The 25,519-nt window shown below is 38.0% G+C and overlaps 3 protein-coding genes across 3 annotated transcripts; all 3 read right to left on the bottom strand.

Annotated features, from left to right (window-relative positions):
* Positions 1-1,636: 1,636 nt before the first annotated feature.
* LOC149663464 (uncharacterized) lies at positions 1,637-5,694 on the bottom strand. The gene is made up of 3 exons (XM_089842154.1): positions 3,552-5,694; positions 3,421-3,495; positions 1,637-3,344 (listed from the first exon to the last, which is right to left on the bottom strand). Exon 3 carries the CDS (start codon positions 3,227-3,229, stop codon positions 1,637-1,639), a length of 1,593 nt encoding a protein of 530 aa, XP_089698280.1. The 5' UTR covers positions 3,230-3,344; positions 3,421-3,495; positions 3,552-5,694.
* A 10,450-nt stretch (positions 5,695-16,144) lies between these two features.
* Positions 16,145-16,949, bottom strand: LOC149663463 (uncharacterized). Its single transcript, XM_089842227.1, has 2 exons — positions 16,724-16,949; positions 16,145-16,649 (listed from the first exon to the last, which is right to left on the bottom strand). Exons 1-2 carry the CDS (start codon positions 16,947-16,949, stop codon positions 16,345-16,347), a joined length of 531 nt encoding a protein of 176 aa, XP_089698353.1. The 3' UTR covers positions 16,145-16,344.
* Positions 16,950-19,927: 2,978 nt separating this feature from the next.
* LOC149663462 (uncharacterized) lies at positions 19,928-24,396 on the bottom strand. Its single transcript, XM_089842168.1, has 2 exons — positions 21,078-24,396; positions 19,928-20,999 (listed from the first exon to the last, which is right to left on the bottom strand). Exon 2 carries the CDS (start codon positions 20,841-20,843, stop codon positions 20,436-20,438), a length of 408 nt encoding a protein of 135 aa, XP_089698294.1. The 5' UTR covers positions 20,844-20,999; positions 21,078-24,396; the 3' UTR covers positions 19,928-20,435.
* Between the last annotated feature and the right edge of the window lie 1,123 nt (positions 24,397-25,519).

Below are 25,519 nucleotides of genomic sequence, written 5' to 3'. Positions count from 1 at the left end.
GGTTATCTATAGTTACCCAAAAAAGCTATTGTTTTCGATTAATTTCACGTTAAATATGGTTATTAAGTTGAAATTAACGGCTTATCTTCTTTTACTAGTGTTATTTCAGTTTATTATACGAGTTTGAACAAGAAATTCTCCCTAGCTGCAAACTTTAGAGGAGTGACTGTTTGACTCTTGCGGAACAATGACTATTTTGCCCCAAAACTTTTAAATATCGCTCCTTTTCAATGGCTCTCTTTTCAAAATGGGAAAAATGATTTTAAATGGCAATTTAATTAATCGTAAGAATTAAACTGGAAAGTGGAGGCTGAGTGAAAGATAAGTGTAGTTTTAATTTTAATTTGTTAGTTTAATTATAAGATATCCATGAATTTACCCAAAACACGAATCTTTCACATTAATTAAACTTGATTGAGTTTAACTTAACGGCTTATCTTGTTTATCTAGTGTGGATTTAGTTTATAATACAAGTTTCAATGAAATATTACCTTTAATTGCAATTACCCTAAAATTTTAATGTATGCGCTTTTGATATATTTTAATGATCATTTAAATTAATTTGAAAGTGAAATAGTAAACTACTGTGGCTGTACGAAAAACTTGTGATGTTTTTATCTTGATTTGAGCGTGTTGAATTTTTTATCCTAATTGCAATGTTTAGTGCAGTTTAATATTTTTGCCATATATTCATCATTATGGTACCCTAAACTTTTGAATTTCGCGGCAATTAATGTACTTCAAAGATAGTTTAAATTAACTTAAATGTGAAATAGAAAATATCGGGCTTTACCAATGGCTTGGGTAGTATTAATCATAATTAAACAGTTTATTTAAAAGTTATTTGAGCTTTTATCCAAAAATGTATATTTTGGTTTAATTTCGCGTTAATTACATTAAATTGAGATAAAATTAACGTACGATTATGTTTTGGCAGTGTACATTTAGGTTATAAAATGAATTTAAATGTATGCTTCACCTTAATTGCAATTTTTAGTGGAGTTATCGATTCTCATTTTACGCTAAACTTTTGAATTTCGCGCCTATTAAGGTACTTTTTGGAGATAATTTAAATTAGCTTAAGTGTGAAAGAGAAAATATGGGGCTTTACCAACGGCTTGGGTAGATACAATCTTAATCAAGAACATCATTTAAGGGTTATGAGTTTCTTTCCAAAAAAATGTATATTTGGGGTTTAATTTCACGTTAATTATACTTAATTACGTTGAAATTAACTTGTCGTCAGTGCTCATTAAGCTTATAAAATGACTTTCAACAATTAATTCACCTTAATTCTAATGTTAAGAGGAGTTTTTGATTATTTCCAACACATTGCGTTCAATTTTTATCATATCCTGTGCCAGGTTTGTGGTAAAGATTATCTATACAATATGTTAATGAATGATGTTATTCTATAGTTTAGCTTGAATACCAGTAATTAAATCAAATACCTATACACTTCATAGCAATTTAAACCAATAAACAAACGGCAATGTGGACTGTGGAAATAGCAAACAACTTAACCCTCCGTTTCTAACGTGGTTACGTTGAGAGAATCTGTGATGTAAACCTGAAAATTATTTCACTAATTAAATTATATAACGACACTGTCCTCCTGGATTAACCAGTACCAATGTTACTTATGAATTAAACAATTCACTGTTGGTAACAAATAGTTTATAAATGATAACGTAACATCACAGTATGACAGCTCGCTATCTTTTTTGAACGCTTCTTCGACATGACGCCACAGCAGATGTTTTCCATTCTTTTTAAGAAGCCGTGTATTTCTGCAGTTCCCACTTGCTTCCAGCTCATTTCGAATAGTTTTAATCAAATGCGGAGGGTCTGATATAAAGTATATGTTATCCCCTTTCTTGGTTTTATACCCAATTTGTGAAGGGTTTTCTGTGTCATTACAACACATTTTTATAAGCTTCTGATTGATGCCAGCCTTATCGCATACAACAGTAAGAACTTTGAATCCACTCATTTGTAAGTTTTCCACTGCTTCCCACAAAATACTGTAGAGTTCATCTGACTTCATTTTGTCGCAGGGAAAGTAAGCATAAGGGTACTTAAAACTCTTAGTTAATCCTCTGACCATAAATTGCAAAATGTGAGTTGCTAGCTCAGAAGTTTCTTCGGTGTTATTGTTATTCCCCACTTCTTTCATTAACTTTTTAATCCTATTTATACTTTCATTTGAGTTAGTTAAACCAACTATTTCGCCAGTGGTAACTCTGTATATTAAGTCCTTTTTTATGGCCATTTCATCTATCATTATTGAAATATTTTTTTGGTGTTCAGTTAATGTGTCAAATTTTATCTCGTCTTTCATTTCTTTTATTGTTTCTGGATGAAATCCACTTTCAGCTCGTAAATTCTTAGAATAATTGCAAAGTGACCTTCTGGTTGGTAAAGTAAAAACTTGACGTAGAGCTTCGTAAGTTGTCGAAGATTTGCTCTTTAAATACAAACACCAGTGAACTATAGCTGGGTGCCACTTTTGCGGTCTGCTTGTTTTGGAATTCATCAATTTTAATTGTTGCTGAAGAAACAATCTTTGGTACTTGGATGGTGTTTCAAAGGGATTGTCTTCTATCACCTTTTTCATATCATTATCTTCTTCAGAAATTAGAAGGATGCCATCTTTCTGTATAAGGCCGTTTATCCTTTGTTTCAAGAATTTTTTTGCTCGAAAATGGGCTTTGTTTTTCAGTTTGCGGGCTGTTAGTTTTCGTCTTATTTCCTCCAAATTCAAGTTACGAAGATTAGTGATTTTAGGGCTCATCACCTTTCTCGATTTCCTACGCACTCGTTTAAGAAGATTATCTCTAACCAAAACACATTTAGGGCACCATCCAATGCTTTTTCTCTTCAGAAAGTCACAGTTTCTAGAGCGTAAGCTGTTTGACTCTTTGCAATAATAGGCAACTTTTTGTTTCTCATGAAAATAAGGTTTCAAATTGGTATCAGAAAGTCCACAGCACACACTCCACCTCTTTTCAAAATTACTTAATACATTTAAAAGATCTTGAAACGATTTTATGCTATTGGTTTCGATATTGTAAACTTCGTGTTGCCGATCAATTTTCTTATCAAATATAAAGACATTGAACTCCAGTGTTTTATCAATTTCAACTCTAACCGTTAGGATAAGTTCACTTCGCTTTGATAAAATGAGTTTATCAACTTCGAGAGAAATCGACCATTCAAAAGTGTTCATATTCTCTTGTTGATGCGCTAGAACTTTATGACTTAACTCCTCTAGGTTTTAAAAGAATAACCAATTCGCCAATAATGTCCTCTGAGAAATGTTGTAAATAAGTTGGGGTTCGAAGCTAAGGTTTTGAATTACTTTTGCCTTTAATTCAGTTAAAGTTTATTTATATTACTTTAAAAGGTTAAATGATTTACCTTGCTTACCTGAGACAGAGGTGCAGAATGTTCGTTTAAAAGGGAAGTGTTGGTTATGTTATGAGGACTCAATGTCTGTTAAATTCAAAATTATTAAGAACCAATATTTTTTTACATTTAAAATTTATTACCATCACCATCTCATTATCAGATTTGCTGGTTATGATTGCAATTTCTTCACTTGGCTTCTTAATCTCCTTCATTAGAAAATAAAAGAATCATTCAAAATAAAGCATCGATTTTAAAATTCTTACCGATGAATTTGTTGTAATTAGAGTCGTCTCTCCAAAACAATTAACTTCTTTTGCCATTCTCGAGTAATTTTTGTTCTTAAGTTTGTTTAAGTTAAATTCGATTAACGTCCCACTTTCATTAGAACTCGTGGAATTGTTAGACGCGTTAAATGAAATAGGATATGGATTTTCTAAAGATGGTCCTCGGCTCCTCGCTCATCAACAAAATGTAAATCACAAACTCGGTGATGAGGTTTGAGACTATCAACCGTTATATCGGGGCGGTTAATAACATTAATCCATTTAATACATTTTTCAAAATTTCTACCAGGTTTTGGTACAGGGAAAAAAACTCTATCTTTCTGGCATCTAGAGTCACTATTGCAGTTTTGAAAGCAACAATACTTCATTCTTCCACGAAACTATATACTACTTATCATTAAAACTAAATACTACTTAATCATTAAAACTTAATGAATCGAAATGAAACGAACAGAAGACATCCAAACACTAAACTTACTGAAGAGTGAAGCAGACGGATGGTTAGAATTCAAATTTTTTTTTCTCAGGGTCATAGAGAAGGGGCGGGGGGGGAGTAGGGGACTCAAGAAATATGATTGGATTTTCGTCCACTAGGCAGCAGTTAAAGCGTTTGCACACTTTTTCACACTGCCACGCATGGGTGTAAGACTTCTGTACTATTGGCAAGCTATTTTCCTCTCCCGGAACGAGTTCCATCCTCCTAGCTCTGACACCAAACTGATAATTTCAGTTCAGTTTCAGTTCTTGGTCATAGACTAAGCGTTCACTGATTTTAGCTATTTAGTTGAGGAAGCTAATTGGGAGACTGAAGATAGGGACAAAGAGGAGACTGAAGACAGAGGCGAAGAGAATAATCAATATGGAAGGATAGAGAAAAGTCACAAAAGAAAGGAGATTCACGGAAGAAAACGAAAACTAGACGCTAACGAGATTAGGAAGAACTTAACAGAAGATTTCACTAATAACGAAAAGAAACGTAACATCACACTCCCAAGAAAAAAAAACATGAAAAAGATGACGATGGAAAAGAGGACTTAAAATTACCTGAAGTTAAAGAACCAATGAAACTTAGTGTAATGGGAAAGCCAAAGGGAATTATCCAAACAGTTATGGTCTGAAAAGAAACAGGCTAAGAAGAGTCCCGGCAATTAAAGAAAAAAATCCTCTGAGAGTGAAAAACAATAGACATTCTCTATCGCCAGTTAAGATAAAAGATGAAGATTATCCTGACAATGAGGAAACAATTAAGGAAGTAAATCGCTAAAAAAACCAATAATTTAACTGAAGAGCACAAAGCAGCATTGATTTCCAGATCATATATGCACATCGAGATTCTGGATGCTGCGCAATTAATTCTTAAATCTCAGTTCAAGAACGTTACTGCCGGTTTAAACTCTTTATTCAAGACCAATGTCGATTTTGGAAAATATCGCATTCCTTTCATTCAAAACACGGTACAAAAGAAGGGTATTTTGTCCAAATTTATAACATTTCTTCACATTTCATTTGCGCAGCGGGATTTTACAAGGACGAAGTGGCTACGATTTCCATATATGATTCTTTGAAATATCTATCCTTAAGTCACAGAACCTCAATATTAATGCAACTTGTTTCGCTATTAAGCGCACAATTTAAAAATACACTCGTTGAAAACTTGGAGATTAAATTCATTGAAGTTACCAAGCAAGTGGAGGTAGAATTCGGGGCGCACGCTGTAGCTAATGCTCTTAATGCGTGCTTACATGCTGAGCCCGGCTGCATTCAATATGATAGGCAAATGATGCTATGAGGGAACATCTCCATAATTGCCTGTAATAAAGTAATTATCACCATTCCCGATTCGAGCGAAGCGCCCAAGTTCCTTAAAGGAGGTGTACCACGAAAGCACACACAGTCTCGTTTATTGTGTTTTCATAAAACCATACACCGGAGACCGAATGATTCAATGCGGCAGATGCTCCGAATGGTTTCACGAAGCATGCGTTAGCACTTCGAAAAAAAAAACCCATGAAGGGCTACGAATGGTATTGCGAATTGTGCTGTGATACTGAAACCGTTGAATTGATTTAATTCATCAATTGATTAAAATTATCATGTTCTTTTCTGTTTGTGTAAATACTTTAAATAAATATATTTAGTCACTAAACTAACATATTTAATGAAGGATTTAATATTCTTGGTGTAAGATGCAATGCTCGAAAAAAATAACTAATGAACGAAGTTTACAAATGAGCATTTTTATTTTAATTTACGATTTGTGGCGACTGACGGTCATTCTTTTACTTTAACAATATGTCAATTCCATAAATTACTCTTGTAAGGCACTTCGTGCAAAATGAAATTACGTTAGGTACGATTCGGATAGGCTTGGTTAGAATGGGTTGGCTTCAATTATAAACCTTTAGGGGTAAATTTGCTCTAATTTCCAGGAAGAGCATTAAGACACCTTCTTCCTACCCCCTCAGAGCTATTGGGCACGTTCTAGAAGAAAAGGTATCACAGAGATCCTTTTGTCATACAAGGGAGCAAAGTGAGAATAATACTTAATATTATATTCACGAAAAAATGCTTTACAAAAATTGTAGGCCTTTTCAGAAGCGGATGTTTTCATTATTAAACGTTATATATTTTTAAACAGAGAAAAGTGGGACGAAATTGAAATACGACATTGGTTGTCAAGTTTATGTATACTTGAAGACGAAATGATCGCGCCATTCTATAATTAATCAAAACGCGTCTTGGATTAAACCAAGACCTAAAAAGTATCGATAAGAACAAGGTTAATCACTTGACTGAATGCGCAGATATTGAAACTTTTCCATTCCATCACCCTCTTCCATTGAATAAACTTACTTTACTGGTACTAAATTTTTTCCCTCTCAATAATTTGAAAAATTTACTTATCTCGGGTTTTCGAGCACAATTCCATTCCCCGAAAACATTTTATAACTACATTTATTATTATGAAGTTGGTTTAAATAACCCATTAAATACTTCTAAATATAATTTGAAGTAATAGATATAATTAAATACAGGTTTTTAATAGAGGAATACGAACCTAAAGCCTGGCTTCGGAAAGTTGCCGCCTAAAAGTGAACTTTGAAGAGGCAGAGTTCGTAAGGGCGTAGCCCACTCGATCACGCAAGTGCGTGCAACTTGCGTGATCGAGTGGGGCAGTGAGCACAAAAATAGGATAATGTGCTCCCTGAGTGGGGTGTGGGGTGTGGTAAGGGCGAAAAGCCGAAAAAAAAGTGAACTTTAAAGAGGGGGAAGGTGCCCTATTAAAAATCAAAATTGCGGCTGTATGTAAGGAAGTTTTACTAGTTAAACCTTGGTTAAATCTATCACATAAGGGTAGTTTTTAGGTTTTAACGGGCAAAATTATAATTACATTTATATCATAGAATTGAACGTTGTTGAACAAACGATTATTCTCCTTTTGGAGAAAATTTTGGAGTATATAGAGTTTGTAGAAAGTGGCAGAAAGAGATGTTAGTGGAAAGAGCCCAAGTCTTAAAGTATAAGTATGCAATCATAAAAGGGAAGAAAACGGTTTAAAAATTAAAGCAATTTGCTTGAAAACAATGACATGAGGTGAAATGTTTGTTTGAATATTTTTGGAAATTTCAAAACATGCTCCTGCAAATCTGTGTTTTATGTCAGGATTGGTTATAAACCCAGATTTCCCATTCATGGGAGCTTCACCTGATAACAAAATTTCTTGCGAATGCTGCGGTCTTGGATTATTAGAAATCAAATGCCCTTATTCAGTAAGAGAAATAAAAATAGAAGAGTATGCAACTACGAAATCTTCATGCTTGGAATATTGTTAACAAACGAAGAAGTATAAACTGTCCTCTAGTTACCCTTACTATTATCAAGTACAAACCCAAATGATGATCCGTGATAGAAGTTATTGTGATTTTTGTCATTTGGACACTGAATGAAGTCAAAATTGAAAGAATTTTACCTGACTCTGAACTTTGGGAAGAAATAATTCAAAAATGTACAAAAAATTTTTACAAGTGCATATTATTAGAATTGGTTTGTAAGCATTTTAGAAAAAATGTTCTCTGTAATGGCATTAGAGAAATTTCAGTGAACTCTCTAGCCGCAATTGTAAAAATCTGGTCAATAAAAAGTATTGTTATTGCGGTAAAGGGGAAGAGGGGAGAATGATAGCTTGTGATAATGAGAACTGTGATAGAAATAGTTTCATAATAACTTTCATTATATATCTTTAAAAATTACAAAGGCCCCAAGTACAAAATATTGGTATTGTCCAGACTGTTCTAAAAACCAACCCAAAAAACGAGGTAGAGGTAGACCAGGAAAGAAAAAGTGATAAAACTTAATTTGTGATATTTTTTATTCCTTACACATTAATTGTGCAATAAAAAATTTAAAATTTGCAAAAATATACTATGAACATCTTAAATCTAATCAAATGGTACTACAGAACTGATGGAAGGCAAGTATAATAAACGGTCCTCGTTTCATTTGATTGAATGAATTCTTCATCCATTCTGTATTTTTTGAAGTCTTCATAAAAATTTATATCTTCTATGGTTAGATCAGTTTGAATTTCGGCAGTTTTGTATGTATTATTGCTTTTCTGACTCGATGCCTCCACCATTTTAACATTAGCTTGAACAGATGCATTTAAAACAAGTTGGGAAAGCCAAAATATTACCTCTCCGAGTGGAGATGACTATCACTACCCCTTAAACAACCTAAATATATGCATCTATCGCTTTTTTTTAATTCTTTGCAAGTGCAGGAATTCAATTTTAAAATAGTCAATTGTTCAAGCCTTTTCAATATCTCTCAATTGCTGTGGAAACTCTACTCTCTCGCTATACCTCAACCGTATTCTTAGTCTACCAGTATGATTTGTAACATTTGTCCATATCAAAGCTGAATCATACCTCGCCACACAAAAAGCAAATGTCCCCAAAACATGGAAGCCACAACCCAATCACACATAAGCTAGGCTCGTACTTGTTCATCGCCTTCGATTATTTCACTAATATTAGCATTATCATTTTGTACATTATTGGGTTCCTCATTATATGCCTACGCTTACGGTACTTTCAATAGAGCTTTTATTTAATGCGTCATCTTTCGCAGAATCATGGCCAACTGGCCTCGCGGTAGGACCAACATTGGGTGTGCTAGAACCTGTTCCCGAAACAGCCTTTTTTTCAGCTGCTAACACTCTTCTCCTTTCATTTTCTCGTTTCCTAAATTCAGGATCTAACCTTTTTGCCCTCATTCTTTCCCTTGCTTTACGTTTCCTGATTTCCTCTTTACTTAAATTATTATCCTCCTCCATTTTATTATTCAGTTAAATACTCACAAAAATCCGCAAAAGCAATCCCCTTGCAAGACTCTGTAACGTTTGAAATATTATTTTCCGAAGAAAGTTATTACAGAAGATTGAATTATGAAGCACTACCTTTCAAATTCAAATAAAGAATGATAAAAGTGCGAAAATAAGGTCTTTCACAAATAGGGGGCGTATAATGTAAACATTTTTTTTATATTTAAAAAATATTCTTAGATAAGATTGTCAAATACTTTTTTCGCCGTAGAATTTTTTTTAACACCAGCTTGTAATCTAACTGGGAGTAAGATGAAAGGAGTAGAAGCTTATCTGTCTTAGGAAATATGAAATTTTATCTTAACAGTTCGTTAAATCATAAGTTTATAACGAAAAAACGCGGAAGGGGAAAACGAGCAGACAACAACGATTTTTGGCGGTAGAAATTTAAGAGCGCCATCTGTCGTCCGTGCCAAAGTTGAACTTCCACTCGAAAGGCAATGGGAAAGTGGATAAAATAATGCCATCAGCTATTTAACTGCGTCGATATATTTAACGACTTGACCCATGACATGCCCATAACACTGGCTTCTATGAATCCTATTTATTCTTGGATGCTAGGAAACTTGGTAGACGTAACAGTCTGTACCAAGTACCCAAGCATCCTTCAATAAACGCCTGGCAACATTGTGGTACGCATGGTACAACTAAAAAATAGGATGTGTATTTATCTTTCGACTCACTCCAAGTCGTGAAGCCCTCATTACAGAAGATTTGAAACACTACCATAATTCCTAGTGTCTCGAATCTCTACGTTCCTGTCCATTATGAACAGTGCTGAGAGAATGATACATCAGAAAGAGCCATTCAAATCGAATTGCCGAAAATATTATCCATATTTTCATTTCATATAACTGAGAAAACAAATTATTATGGTTCTGAGAGGAGCTTCCCATTTTGGTTGTTGTTCTCAAAAATATATCGCAATGCACGGGCCTCGATAGATATTGGAGGCAATGAAGGAAATATATCACAATGCGTGGGCCTTGATAGATACAGGAGGCAATGTAGGAAATATAACGCAATGCACGGGCCTAAAAAGATATAAGAGACAATGTACGAAATATAACGCAATGCAAGGGCCTTGATAGATATAGAGGCAATGATTTAACGACTTCGGTACTTGGGTTTATCTTTAATATTTAAATAAATATAATTATTTTTAATTATTTTAATCGCCAGTAAATAACTTTAAAAATAGTTAAATCGTTTAAAATAAAGTTGTTCCTATTATCTTTCGAAACTTTGCTAATATTGACGTTTAAAGTGAAGGGTACCCCTCTTGCCCGCTTTTTTCAAATTTTGGGGTATATATACGTTTCGTTTCCATTATAATAATAGATAAAAACGCACTCGCGTGAACTGATGGTGGAAGCCCTGCCATTGGGAGGCTAGACGTTTCTCGTAACCCTAGCCGATCGCCGCGTATATCTTAAAACCAAATAATAGATAAAAACGCATTTGCGTGAACCGATGGTGGAAGCCCTGCCATTGGGAGGCTAGACGTTTCTCGTAACCCTAGCCGATCGCCGCGTATATCCTGAAACCAAACGATGACGGAGGAAAAGAAGCCAGAATGTACTGACTGGCGTCCATGTGGAATGGACAAAAGACCTGAAGATGGTGGTGCATTGAAGCTGGTGTCAATGTGGAATTGACGAAGAACAGAAGATGGTGGTGCATAGAAGCTGGTGTCAATGTGGAATTGACGAAGAACAGAAGATGGTAGTGTATAGAAGCTGGTGTCAATGTGGAATTGACGAAGAACAGAAGATGGTGGTGCATAGAAGCTGGAGTCAAGGTGAAATTGACGAAGAACAGAAGTTGGTGGTGCTTGGAAGCAAGCACGTACAGACTAGTGTCCATGTGGGATGGACAAAGACTAGCAGATTGTGGTCCTTAGAAGCCAGTTAGTAAAGACTGGTGGTGGTAGATGAATGACCAAATTTCCGCGAACGCGTTCCGGAAATCGGGTATTTGTTTGCTCCGATTTGTAAACTGCGAACGCGGTCACGTGGGGTCTGACAGACAGACACACAGACACACAGACAGACAGACAGACACGGCCGGTGTAATACCTCTCACGTGACATACGTCACTCGGAGAGGTAAAAAGTGGTACGCATTGACAAGCAACTTCAGCTCTTCCAGAATCTTCAATTCTGTCTTCAAGAATGCTTATTTCCATAATCACAGAATCATCTAGACTGTCTATTATTATTATTATTGTTGTTGAGGAGGGTACGCGCCCTAGCACCGATGCCAAAGGCATATTGTGCATCCTCGTACTCAGGCCTTGAATAGGCCTGTAGCTGCAGCGTAGCGAAGAATTCGCTCCACCGTGAGAGAGGAGACCCTCGAGGGTTCCAGGGTGTGTGAATCAAAATATTCTAATCTAAGCGAGGCGAAGTAGTCGCACTCGCAAAGTACGTGAGCGGATGTTTCTTCCTTCTCCTGACACGACCTACAGAGAGGGTCGTCGGCAAAACCCATCAGATGGAGGTGCCTATTAAGCCGACAATGCCCGGTCAAAAGACCGGTGGCCAGCCTAATATCCCATCTGCCGAGCGAAATTAGGTCCCTAGCACGAGACCTGCAGGGACCATCGACAAACAGCTTTGTCTGTCTCTGGCCCTCCATGCTGTGCCAGAGCTGGTTTTGTATGACAGTCAACCTGTCATGCAGACACCGTTTGACGTGCCTGTAGGGGATGGGGACGGCCAGCTCCGGCCCCAAGAGCTTGGCCTCCGCACCCCTTTTCGCAAATCTATCGGCTTGCTCATTGCCATAATATCCGCTATGCCCTGGCACCCAGTACAGCAGAACCCTGTTGCAGGATGCCAGTCGCGCTAGCAGGTCGAGGCAGCTACGCACCAGTTGAGAAGTAATCTGACACTGGTTCAGAGCGTTCAGGGCAGCCTGACTGTCAGAATAAATTCTCACAGTCCGTCCGGTATACCCTTTGTTAATACAGTAATCTGCGCAATAACAGATCGCGGCAATTTCAGCCTGGAACACACTAGCGAAGGTGCCCAGGCAAGCAGAAAAGCCGACCGTTGTGGTTTGACAGTAATAGCCGGCGCCAGCGCCGGAATCAGTCTTGGAGCCATCGGTGAACCAAATGGTTTCACCCCCAGTGCCAAGAGGCAGCAGGTTAGTCCACTCTGCCCGACTGGGGAAGTGGATGCTGAATGGCTTAGTGAAATCAAAACTGGTAACGGTTTTGTCAGAGCACATCGTAAGCGACGGCTCAAGTGCGGCGTACTCCCGAAAGAGCTTCGTATGGCTGTAATCCCAAAGTCTTGGAACCCAGCAGCCACTAATGTTGAGCCTGTAGGCTCCCATGACAGCCTCCTCCTCAATGAAGAGATGAAGAGGAAGCATGTCAAGGAGCACCTCCAGGGAAGCAGTTGGGGTCGATCTCATGGCCCCCGTAACACCAATGCAGGCAAGCCTTTGAAGCTTGCGCAGGGCAGCCTGCACCGTCTTAAGCCGGACCCTTGTCCACCAGACAAGTGCCCCGTAAGATAGTATGGGTCTGATGATCCCAGTATAGAGCCAGTGTACAGCCTTGGGGTTGAGGCCCCAAGTCTAGCCGACAGAGCTCCTGGTCCTCCAGAAGAGCATCTTGGCCTTCTTAATACACCGATCAAGATGCGGCTTCCATGTGAGTCTACAATCAAAAGTCACCCCCAGGTATTTCACCTCGGAGGACTTTGTCAGGACCTGGCCAAAGAAAGAGATATCATTGAACAGATCCTTAGTATTCTTCCTCGTAAAAGGAACAAGGACAGTTTTATCAGGATTAACGGTGAGGTTAACCGCCTGACACCATTGCTTCACGCTAGAGAGAGCAGATCTCATAAGCGCGGTGACAGTATCCGGGAACTTCCCGGTAAAGACTATCGCTACATCGTCCGCATACCCGAAGCAGCAACAGCCCCCAGCACCCCCGAGCCTCCCCAGGAGTTCGTCCACCACCAGGCACCACAACAGGGGGAGAGCACTCCACCCTGAGGGCAGCCCCTGCTGGTAGTCACCCCTAGAGAGTCCCCAAGGAGGGACGCCGACACCTCGCGGTCGGTAAGCATGGACTTGATCCAGCGGCCAAGAGTGGCGCTGATGCCAAATCTCTCAACAGCTTCAGTAATAACCGAGCTAGAGACCTTGTCAAAGGCCCCCTCGATATCGAGGAAGACAGCCAGTGAAATTTCCTGAAACTCGAATGCCCTATCCAGGCAATTCGTAAGGCCGTGAAGGGCCGTCTCAGTGGATTTGCCTTTTTGGTAGGCAAATTGTGAAGAAGAGAGAGGAGTTACCGAAAGTACCTCGTCTCTGATGTACCTGTCCACCAACTTCTCCAGAATTTTGAGGAAGAAGGAGGTCAGATATATGGGTCTAAATGCTTTCGCCTCGAGATAGGAAGCCTTCCCGGGCTTGGGAATAAAGATGACCCTAGAGCGTTTCCAGTCACGAGGTATGTGACCGAGAGCAATGCAAAGTCTGTAGATCTTGCATAGCGGAGAGGCGATGTGGTCTAAACCCTCCTGCAAAAGCAGAGGGAAGACCCCATCGGGTCCCGGAGACTTGTAGGGCTCAAAACAGTTGACAGCCCACCGAAGCTTGGGAATCGTGACAACCTGTCTGGCTACAAGCAAGTCTTCCCTCTTAGCCCTGTGCAGGACAGGGTAGAGAGAGTCAGGGTTTGTTGGATTGATAAAAGTAGAATCAGGAAAATGGACCTCCAGCATGTGCTTGAGAGTCTCAGCCCCAGATTTAGTGTACACACCCTCCCGTAGCTTAATAGCATTAAGTCGATGTGTGCTGTCGTGCGCTAGAATCTTCATGACCCTAGCCGTGGCAGGGACATTGGAGATTTGCTCACAGAAGGTCCGCCAGGAGTCCTTCTTAGCAGCTCTAATGGCCCTGTTGTAGGTGTTAAGGGACTGCCTGTATCCAGCCCAGTCACCCGTGCGCTTGGCTTTGTTAAAGAGCCTGCGCGTGTATTTACGAAGCCGGCTGAGATCCGCGTTCCACCAAGGGACAAGCCTCGAGCGGTTGACGGTCTTAAGTGGGCAGTTCCGGTGGAACGACTCCATGATGGAGCACTGTAAATCACCAGCAGCCCGATCAAGATCCTTAGGTGAAGTAAGTTTAAGAGTGTGACCCCCTCCGTGGCGTAGGATTAGGTCTTCCCTATAGCCGGCCCAATTAGTCCGTTTTGGGTTGCGTATCTCCGTCCCCGCCGGGACAGAAGTAATCGCGACAGTAAAGCAGATGTGCCTATGATCCGACAGAGACGGTTCATTAGACACATGCCAGTTAGACACGGAAGACACGAGGTTTTCCGTGGCTAGCGTGAGGTCAATGACCTCCCTTCTATTAGAAGTAACAAAAGTAGGTTCATTGTTTTGATTAAGAATATAGAGTTTACAACCAACTAAATATTCTAGTAAATCATCACCTCTCTTGTTGCAGTCAGAGCTGCCCCACGTGATGTGATGAGCATTGGCATCGCAGCCAATGATTAGTTTGTCCCCGCTCTTTTCACATTGATTGACCAAATTGATCACCTCAATTGTCGGGAGAGAGTCCGCGTCGTGGGCAAAGTATGCGGAGGCAGCCGTGATAGTCAACTTGGCATGCCCAGTGGCCAGGACTAGATTCACGGCCGCCGTGTCCTGGGACGTGTACCGCGGTAGAGAGATACAACAAAGATCCCTCCGAACCAAAATACACGCCCTAGGTCTAGCAGCAGTTTGGTAATAAAATAGTGACCCCGCCGCGTCAAGACCGAGGATTTTGCCATGGCAAATCCACTGTTCTTGTATGAGGGCCAGATCAAGACCCTCTATAGCAAACCTCCTGCAGAGTACCGCAGAGGCCGCCTTACTATGGTGCAAATTGATTTGAATTGCACGTAGCGTCCCCATGGTCCTTAAGAGAGGGTTCAGAAGGGACCTAGCTACACCTCATCGGTCCCGAGAGGGCTAATGGCACCTCCCCCCCGACAGGCGAGCTCCCAGTCCCAAGATCCTCCCCCTCACCAGGACCACTAGAACGCTCATCGGCTGAACCCCGAAGGGTCCCATCCGATTCTTCCAGTAGGGTGGACTCATCCATGGAAGAACAGACTTCCGAATGAGCCACCCCCCCTCCACCTCTGTGCCTAGAGCGACACCAGAGAGTTCCTCCGCGAGATCCCCCATCTCGCTAGTCCCACCCCCCGCCGCAGACTCGGCTACAGTGGTTTTAGTGGTTTCCGTGTTCTGGAGGAGTTTGAAGGAACCCTTGTCCACTCCAGTATAGCCCACGAAACCAGCATTCTTAATGGCTTCCAATGAGGAGCCATCAATGAGCAGTACCCAGTACCGTACGGCCCTGTCCACGTACGTCCGGATACATTTCCAGCGTTCAGTGGCAAAACCTGCATTAAGGGCCTTTAGGCGCCGAAACAGCACCGCCGGCTCCTTGGTGATCTGGTCCTTGGTGCGGAACATTACCTTAAACGGCTTAGGGAGTTCGCTAGCTCTCATTACTGAGAGCACCGCATCCCCCACCACCGAGTAGGCTAAGTTGTCCTTCAACCATTGCCCAGTGAACGAATCCTCACAGGAGTATACTAGGGCCCCGGTCGTCAGGCTAAAGTTCGCAAGGCGCGGTAGAGGGCTCCCCGAAGGTATCCCATCCAGCGCCCTTAGAATCGCCTTCTAAATTGGGCCCACGTCTTCCTCCGTGATGACCGCCGTCGGATAGCCTTTTTTGACAATGGCCATCTTTTCTGAGCTGGCGGCGTCACTATAGGACTTAGCCTTTTTCGACGCCGCCTGCGAGGTACTTGGTGAGGGAGTCGAATCCTCCGCTCTGGGCCTCTTCATTGGGTTGTCACGAGCCACCGCACCCCCAGCGGGGGTGGAGACCGTTTCAGACCCCGATTTGACCTTTTGCCGAGCAATCCGTCGTTTGAGACGACGACGCACGGTACGTTTCGAGGGCTTGCCAGACACACGCACCGATAAATCGGCACGAGTATCGCTGGATATAAGCCCTTGTAAAGTGGTATCAGTGTGGGTTCTGCCTTGAGCAGACCCCTGCACCGTAGGTTTGGTAGTTTTAGAGTTGTTTTTATTAGATTTATCCATGGGAATCCCACGAGTAAGGGGGCAAGTAAAAGGTCACCACCCGGTAGTCCCCCACCCGGGTGGAAGGCTAGATACAACGGGGTGTCGCCTGGTGCTCCGAGGGGATCGTTAGCGATACCGTAGTTTTACTTCCCCAGTACCATGCAGCCCTCGGCACGATGCCTCAACACCTTTTCTACCGTTAACACAGAATCATCTTGACTATCTTCCGTTAACACAGAAACGAAGAGATCATTTCCCAATGATGACATTGAGATCGCATTTTCACTTTTTGATTCCAATTCTCTCTTCTTCTCAGAACGCTCTAAATACCGTTTATGTAAATCTAGTCTAGATTTTGGAGATCTTAAGCTTTGCACACTTCTATATCCCAGGAAAAGTGATGGAACCCAATCAGGGTGCGTCTCATCTTCCAAACTTGATGGTTTTCCTAAATTAAAATACATTGCATTAAGGAGAAAATTTTAAAACTTGTACCATTTCTTTAATTTTAGTATTTCTTACCTGAAATATAATGACGACTACATATTCTATGCCATTTCTGTATTAGATCAAAAGTTGAAAAATTTTTTTCAAGATGAAGGGCGTTAACCCAAGCCTGCCTTCTTTTACGCGAAAGTTCTTCAATATAAGGCCCATATTTCTTATTTACACAAGGAAAACAGTAAAAGGAAATCCCCTTATCTTTTTCCGTGCGACTTTTACACTTAAAAACTGAACAATAAACCATTTTTAACTAAAATATTAATTAAAATTGCTAAGCCTGTGCCACTCTATGAGGATTTTAAAGGAAAACTCATTTGTCGTCTGCTACGTCAGACTCACTCAGAATCTGGCAGCCCGAAACCGGAAATAAGCACAGGACAGTGGACATTGTCCAATAAAATTTTAAAATGTCCCATAACTTTTTTTTAAACTATGGACAGTTTGACCAATAAGTATCCCGAAATTTTGATATCTTGACTATGGAGAAGCGACAATATTTTGGCACGCAAACTCCAGTTACAATGTCCTATAAATTTTCGAGTCAAATAGGGGGTCACTGGAAACACGTCCTATAAGAAATATTTCTCATTTCCAACCCTGATTGCAAACCAGCAAAAACAATTTTGATTGGTCGGTTACGAAAGTTCTAAAGACCACCACTAACCTAGCTAGCGCTGAAGACGAATTATTGGGGGCAGCACTGTAGAGCGTCTTTTTTCAAAAAAATTAATAATCATAACTGTCAAAAAGGTTCAGCAGCTAACCACATCTGAAGTAAGTTCCATGCTAAAATTTTATAATTTTTAATATATAATTTTTAAGCTAAAAATATTGTTAAGATATTGAATGTTTAATATTATAATCTAGTTTAACAATGTACTGTGAGCAAAATAATCAATAATTAATTTTTTTGTTAGAAAATGTCGAATGTCACTTTTAGTGGTTCTATGACCGGAGTAAAAATCATTAATTACGGGGGCGGAGGTGGTCGCGGGGGCGGAGGTGGTCGCCGAGGTAGAGGGGGACGGCGCAGTGAAAATAAAAAACCTTATTGGCGCGGTAAGCCGCGCACATGTTACAATTGTAAAAAACCCGGCCACTATATCCGTGATTGCCCAGAAAAGAAAGGTAACACAATTTTTCTTTATTTAAATATCTGTTTGATATCGTATTTGTAACATTCTGTATTTTTTAGACGATATTCAACAAACAAAAAACAAACAGAAAGTGAACTTGGAACCTTGGCTACATCAGTTGCCAATATGTCTTTGGATGTGGCTCTGGCCACAAATGAATCGGTTATGGCTGGAAAAGAAGTGGCTGCGGCTGTGATGAAAGATACTTCAGCTGGAGAGGAAGAGGCTTCGGCCACCAAAGAAGCAACTTCAGCTGCAAATCCAAGTGTTCCACTTACAGTTTTGGTGAATAATGAGACAAGTCTCTAAAAACTTCTAATTTTTTATTTGAAAAAAAAAAAAAAAAACAACATTTAGAATGTTGGTGCGAACAAAAATATATATTTAAAATGCAATAAAATAAACAAAAGAATATTTCAAATGTAAAAAAGCAATTTAAAATGTAATTAAAAAATATTTAAAATGTAAAAAACAATTTAAAATGTAAAAAAATTAAAAATGTAATTAAAAATTTTTATTTTAAATGTAATAAAATAAAAATATTTAAAATGTAATGAAATAAACAAAAAAACAATTTAAAATTTTATAAAATAAAAATATTTAAAATTTAATAAAATAAAAACAATATAAAATAAACCATAATTTTTAAAATTTGTTCAAATGTATTAAACAAAAATTAGTTAAGATGTAATAAACAAAAAGATATAAATATAATATACCAAAAATATTTAAAATGTTTTAAACAAAAAAATATAAATTTGATAAACCAAAACTTTTTAAAATGTATTAAACAAAAAATATTTAAAAATGTAATAAAACAAAAAATATTTAAAATATAACAAAATAAACATTAATAAAACTTGTTAAAAGTGTTTGAGATAAGTTATAAATCTGGGGTCCATTAGTTAACAAAATAAGGTGTGCTGTCATTACTTTCCTTGGAAAATCACTGTTAACGACAGTGGTTTTTCTTATGTTTAATAGTTTGCAAGATAAACAAAGATGTTACGTTGGCGAGAAATATGTGGATATCTTCTGTAGAAAGCGTGGTTTTTCATAAAGCCTTACCTAATTAAAGATTTTAATCATTTGGGTAGAATTATTAGTTCAAAATATTCCTAAATCCAATTACAGTCAAAGCTTCCTGACATTTAAAATGTAGTTTGGTCTAAAAGCTATAAGGAGCTAACAACTGGCTAGGGGGAACAGATCGTCTGACGTCACACAGCCCCTCTCTGGTTGGAATTTTTGCGCGTAGAATACTGTTTCCAACCGTTAGGGGGGATGAAACTCCAGTAAGAGATAGAAGGGTGTGACGTTTCAGGGTCAGAACTGTTAGCTCCCTATTGTCTCCGTCATGAGTTCCCATATCAGAAGGGGAAAAGAAGTATTATATTCTTCCCATAATATTTATCAAATTATTATTAATTTAATAATTTCTTTATCAACTTGCGTTAATCATTTCCTTCCTAACATAACTAATTAAAAGATTATTAATTTCTTTATCAACTTGCGTTAATCATTTCCTTCCTAACATAACTAATTAAAAGATTATTAATTTCTTTTATCAACTTGCGTTAATCATTTCCTTCCTAACATAATTAATCAAAAGATTATTAATTTCTTTATCAACTTGCGTTAATCATTTCCTTCCTAACATAACTAATTAAAACATTATTAATTTCTTTTATCAACTTGCGTAAATCATTTCCTTCCTAACATAATTAATCAAAAGATTATTAATTTCTTTATCAACTTGCGTTAATCATTTCCTTCCTAACATAATTAATCAAAAGATTATTAATTTCTTTATCAACTTGCGTAAATCATTTCCTTCCTAACATAATTAATCAAAAGATTATTAATTTCTTTATCAACTTGCGTTAATCATTTCCATCTATTATTATTATTATTAGTTCCAAACCATTGTTTGTTGGATGGCTCACTAATAGTGGTTTTGTTCGAAACTGAGCTTCATTCATGAAATATTACATATAACCACAATTAATATAACTTGTTAAAAGTGTGTTTGAGTTAAATTATAAATATGTAAATTATTAATTAAGAAAATAAGGTTTGCTGTCAATACTTTCCAGAAAATCACCGTTAATGGCAATAGTATTTATTGTATTTAATAGTTTACAAGGTAAACAAACGTGTTACGTTGGTGAGGAATATGTGTATAAATCTTCTGTAGTGAGCGTTGTTTTTCATAAAGCATTACCAAATGAAACATTTTAATCATTTAGGTAGAATACAAGGTTTTAATTAATACAATGGAACCCTGATTTGAATAAATAAATAACGGAATTTTTAACTATCACTACTGTTACCTATGCTTACAAAATAATTAAAGCATAAATTCATAGCATAATACAAAGCAGACTTCGAAGACAGAGAATATATGAGGAAACCAGGATGGGAAATAAGATTGACGGGCCTGGTGCACTATGGATATTGTTTTGACCAAGGCTTAGAGAAATTAATTCAACATGCGCACCACGATTATAAGCATTAAAGGGGCTGAAGCGACTCCCAATATTATATTATTATTATTATATTATTATAAATTGGTTTTTTTATATCATTTTTCTTTAAAATAAACTCGAATTATCGTCACCGTCCACCAATCCATCCTCTAGGGACGGTATAGTGTCCTCCGTTTGTTGTTGGAAACTGTGCCTCTTTTGACCCGTATACCGTCTTAGGGGTGGCGGCTGAGTTGGCGGTGGGGCTATTGATGGTACGGTGACTGCGAATTCCTGAGGTTGGGAAGGTGCAACAGGAACTCCGGAAGGGAACGATGTTGTTACATCCATCGATTCCACGAAAAGGTTTAGGAACATCTCCCCCCGCGCTCGGTTCTCAGTGGAGGTTCTCGGGCAGGGCTGGAAATAAGAAATATTTCTTATAGGACATGTGTCCAGTGACCCCCCTATTTGACTGATAAAGTTATAGGACATTGTCCCCTGGAGTGTGCAAAAATAGTGTCGCATCTTCATAGTCAAGCTATCAAAACTTCGGAAAACTTATTGGTCAAAATGTCCAGTGACCCCCTTAGTTTTTAAAAAAATTATGGGACATTTCAAAATTTTATTGGACAATGTCCTGTGTCCTGTGGTTATTTCCGGCCCTGTTCTCGGGTCCCATAGCTGCACCTAAAAGCACGCACACCCACATATTTATTACATTTTCATTCTCTTTTTTTATAAATAAAAGTTTCTTATATTACTCACGTCGATCACCCCACACAATTTGCAGAATTTTTCCTTCAGTTTCCTTACATTCGGGAAGTATGGGAGATGTTCCTCCACGACACCCCTTCCCTCCCTGCATTTCATTTCATTACGTGTTGTGCATGACTTGTATGGTGTTAACCATTTCCTTGAAGGTGAAATTTAACTCGGACGCTTGGCCCCGAACCACGAGTAAATTAAAATGGCTTTCGTCTACGTACTACCGTTGCTAGTCATTTTGTGCTTACCATTTTATTACACAAAGTTCCGTATTTATATACAAAATATCGACGGCTTGTATAATGTGATAAGAAATTATTAAGGATTAAATTAAATAAAATTATATAACGAAGGACCTTAAGTTTTGATAAGTGTATTCAAAGCTCTCCAACATTTGTTGTCTTTATTGTATTACTTTTGTCATATTTATAACAAAATTAACAGGTGTTAATTAAAAGAATGAAATTTTCCGAGCGTACGACGAGCGTTGAATTTCTGTTTTGTTATTTTTCTTAATTCCCATCTTAAGCCGAATTAATAATAAACTCGGTTTGGCAAAATTAAAAATCGTGTTAAAAAAACTTTTTTTAACACAATTTTCTGGAGTTATACGAAAGTGGTAACAAAAATTTACCACTAAAACCCGTACTCTTTTTTTACGACTTTCGTATTATTCCAAAATAATAAAATACCGACTTAAGTACGTTTTCTACAAGTTTTTAATGAAATTTTAACAAAACATCTTTATCGATTTAAAAATTATAACAGCGATAAATTTCATTCTTCCATTGAAATAAACGGATAAAAAATTTTAAAACCGTATTTTCCTGAAACGGCAAGTTTTTTTTTCTATTTCAATCTTTTAAAGATTCGAAAAACTTTTCGAGTTCGTTTTCCAAGTCAAATTTTTTCTCGATATAAACGCCGTATTCTTCGACGAGGTTATTATTTTGCAAATACATCCTTTCCACGGAGAAAAGAGCCAAATTGAGGACCGACGTCAATCTTGCAGAATGCGGCAGCAGTTTGCCAAACTAACCCGAAATAGGAACGAAACATTCTGCCGGACTTGCGATGTAAAAAAAGATTCAGACCTATGAACCAACTGGCAGAATGACACGAATATGGTCAAAAATCAGTCAGTTTAAATTTGTAAATGAGCTTAAACCATATTATATGGTCAATAGTAATTAATAGTTCAACAGTAATTAGTTTAATACTTAAAATTAAAATATATTTTTTTTGGGACGGGGTTTAAATTAAGTTGGATAACGCTCCGATTCGCCTAATAAGTAAGTGAAAATCAACTATTTTCCTTAAATCTTCCCGACTAAACCCTCGAAGGTAATTTTTTAAAATTTTTAAGCTTTCGCTAACGAAGCGGTTGTTCAAATACAAATCTCGATGCTCGAGAGCTATAAAAGTGTGGTTTAAATAATGCGGAGAAACTAGGCTTCGCGACGCGCTAATAAAGGCACGACTATGAAAGTTTTTTTGCGCTTGGTATTGGGAAACGCGAAAAAATAGTTGTTTTCGTGATATTTTTCGTCCAAGTAATCCCCGAAATTGATTTTAAAATTATCGTAACTGTTTTGTAAATAACTTTTAACTAAGCGAATGGCTCAAGAAAGCTGCCGCATACCGTTGAAGTTGCGCGGATGCCATTTTAACAATCGCGAAGCGAATTCGTGGGCCGTTTAGTACATCATAAACAAAAAGGAATGAGGTTGTTTTTGGCGGTAATATATATCGGGCCTGCCTTCTATTCAGTACGATTTTCTCTGTTCTTTATCTCCACCATCCGTTTCCGTGTCCCGTCTAGCGTTGTTCTTTAGGGCTTATACAAATTACTTCATTTCTATTGCGTCAAGTTTCAAGAGAACATGACTCGGGGCTAATTCTAAGCGCTTGTTGCATATTGCTATTAGCGTGCAATCAATGAATAATTTTAGTACCCAAACGCATCAATTGTCCCACAAATATTAGGTTTGCAACAAAAATATCAAGAAAATTGTTCCAGTTCATAGGACAGAAGTTGATTTTTTACTTGTTTCATAATCTATAACCCAAAATCAAGCTAGATTATTTTTATTCATAATTGGAATGATATTTGATATTTAAAAGAAAAAAATTAACCGTAAAGTATATATGCCGGGGTCACCTTACAATCAATTTGGTATACTCCTATTGGATAGAATCCCGTTGGACCGAATTCAGATTTCTAAAATTGTAGCCAAATTTAAAACAATTTATAGCCCAAGGAGCGATTTTCTGCTGAATGGGAATATTTATATGGAAGAGCTTTCGACTGAATGGGATGGGTTTACACATATAAAATCATAGCGTTTTCTTGAGTTGCCGAGCTCCAGTAGCGCAATGGATAAAGTGATTTGGATGATCGAAAAAGTTAAGCAGCATCGAACGCCGTCAGTACTTGGGAGGGAGATCTCTTCCGTTAGGTTAGGTTAGGTTAGGTTTGGTTAGGTTAGGTTTGGTTTGGTTAGGTTAGGTTTGGTTAGGTTAGGTTTGGTTTGGTTTGGTTAGGTTTGGTAAGGTGAGGTAAGGTTAGGTTTCGTTTGGTTAGGTTAGGTTTGGTTTGGTAAGGTTAGGTTTGGTAAGGTAAGGTAAGGTTAGGTTAGGTTAGGTTAGGTAAGGTTAGGTTAGTTTAGGTTTAGGTTAGGTTTGGTTAGGTTAGGTTTTGTTAGGTTAGGTTAGGTTAAGTTAGGTTAGGTTAGGTTAGGTTTGGTTTGGTTAGGCTAGGTTTGGTAAGGTTTGGTTAGGCTAGGTTTGGTAAGGCTAGGTTAGGTTAGGTTTGGTTAGGCTAGGTTTGGTAAGGCTAGGTTAGGTTAGGTTTGTTTAGGTTAGGTTAGGTTAGGTTAGGTTTGTTTAGTTTAGGTTTGTTTAGGTTAGGTAAGGTTAGGTAAGGTTAGATTAGGTTAGGGTTGGTTAGGTTAGGTTAGGTTAGGTTTGGTTAGGTTAGGTTAGGTTAGGTTAGACAATTTCCAACAATGAAAATTAATTACTAAAATTTATTGAAGAATGTTATTGGTGAACATAAATATTATCTGCTGCAATATCAAGAAGTTTAATTAGAAAATCAATTGAAAAATAGGAATGAAAGAAAAAATCATGATTGGAAAACCGCCCAAATTGCGGTATTCGGTCTAATGGGATTCGGTCGAACAAAACATTCGATCCATTGGGATTCGACCCAATGGTAGACAATCATAAATTTAGCTAGCCAAGGCAAAACGTTAATATGGCCGGGGCCATCTTGTTGCTTAAATTTTAGGGGTCATCCGTAAAACACTCATTTCATAACTCGAAAACCGTGGCACGGACGGCAAAATGTCTCAGAATATTTTCGACTCAAAATCGCCCATAGTTTCTAAATCCAACTACCTTTTTTGAAACACCCTGTATAATTTACAATGTTTCCAAAGTTGCCGTGCGTAACTAAGATGTTTTGATTTCAACAATTTAAATCACGTGATTTTCAAAGAAAAGCGTTATTTCCGAGGCTATCTCTGTTTTTCTCCATTTTACCCTTAAGTATCTGCTAGTTTCCACTGAGCCAAGTAGAAACTCTGCAGGCATTAAGTATTTCCCTCCTGAATCATTCAAGGAAAATCTACTACCCTATGAAAATTTAAACAAGCCGAAGGTGAAGAAGAATAATTCAGTACTTGGACCCATATTTCATATTTTTAACAAAGGTGCCAGGGGATAGATCCTTCCCGTTTCTAAAGGTGTTTTGACATTTTTAGCTACATCGTACCATATGATTTTCGTGACGTTTTTTATTTTTGACCAAAATATATAATATAAAGGATTTAAAGTAAAACTGAGGATTAGAGGCATCCTAGCTTTGTACGTACTGACATTTCAAGGTGAAATTGCCCAGTGTATAAATAGACCTAGGTACAATGTTTCGGGTCAACCACAACTAGTTTCAAACCATGTCCATGGACGAAAACCGAGAAGGAAACATATGCAAGAGAATGGAAAACCTGGCAATGGAAAATTCAAAGGTAAATATCTTCTTTCAACAGCGAAATATATTTTCTTTTCAATCGAACACAGTTTAGACCGGTCACTATAAAAATAGAAATTTTTCTTTTTTGACTAAATGTGAATGAATTTCTTTTTTACTCTGTACAACAACAGTGTTAGTTGCAAGGAGGGAAATAGACTAGTCTCGTGATATTTATTTATTTATTTATTTATTGTTAGCATTGGGCGTGAGACTTGTGGTGACCGCCTAGTAAATGAGAAAGGTTTGAGCGACTAGAAGTTAAATATGACATAATAGTATACCATAGTACACTAAGTTTAGATTGACTGAAGAGGAATTAACTTGGAATAAATACAAAATAGTTATAAGATAGGAAAATAGGTTGAGAAGACAGTGTCATAATTTTTATAGAACAGTCTGGGATAAA

The sequence above is a fragment of the Phalangium opilio genome, unplaced genomic scaffold (assembly GCF_054372755.1).
Source record: "Phalangium opilio isolate 3A_F unplaced genomic scaffold, DU_Popi_V2 ptg000062l_1, whole genome shotgun sequence".
Lineage (NCBI taxonomy): Eukaryota > Metazoa > Arthropoda > Arachnida > Opiliones > Phalangiidae > Phalangium > Phalangium opilio.
This window is presented reverse-complemented; position numbering and strand designations above follow the sequence as displayed.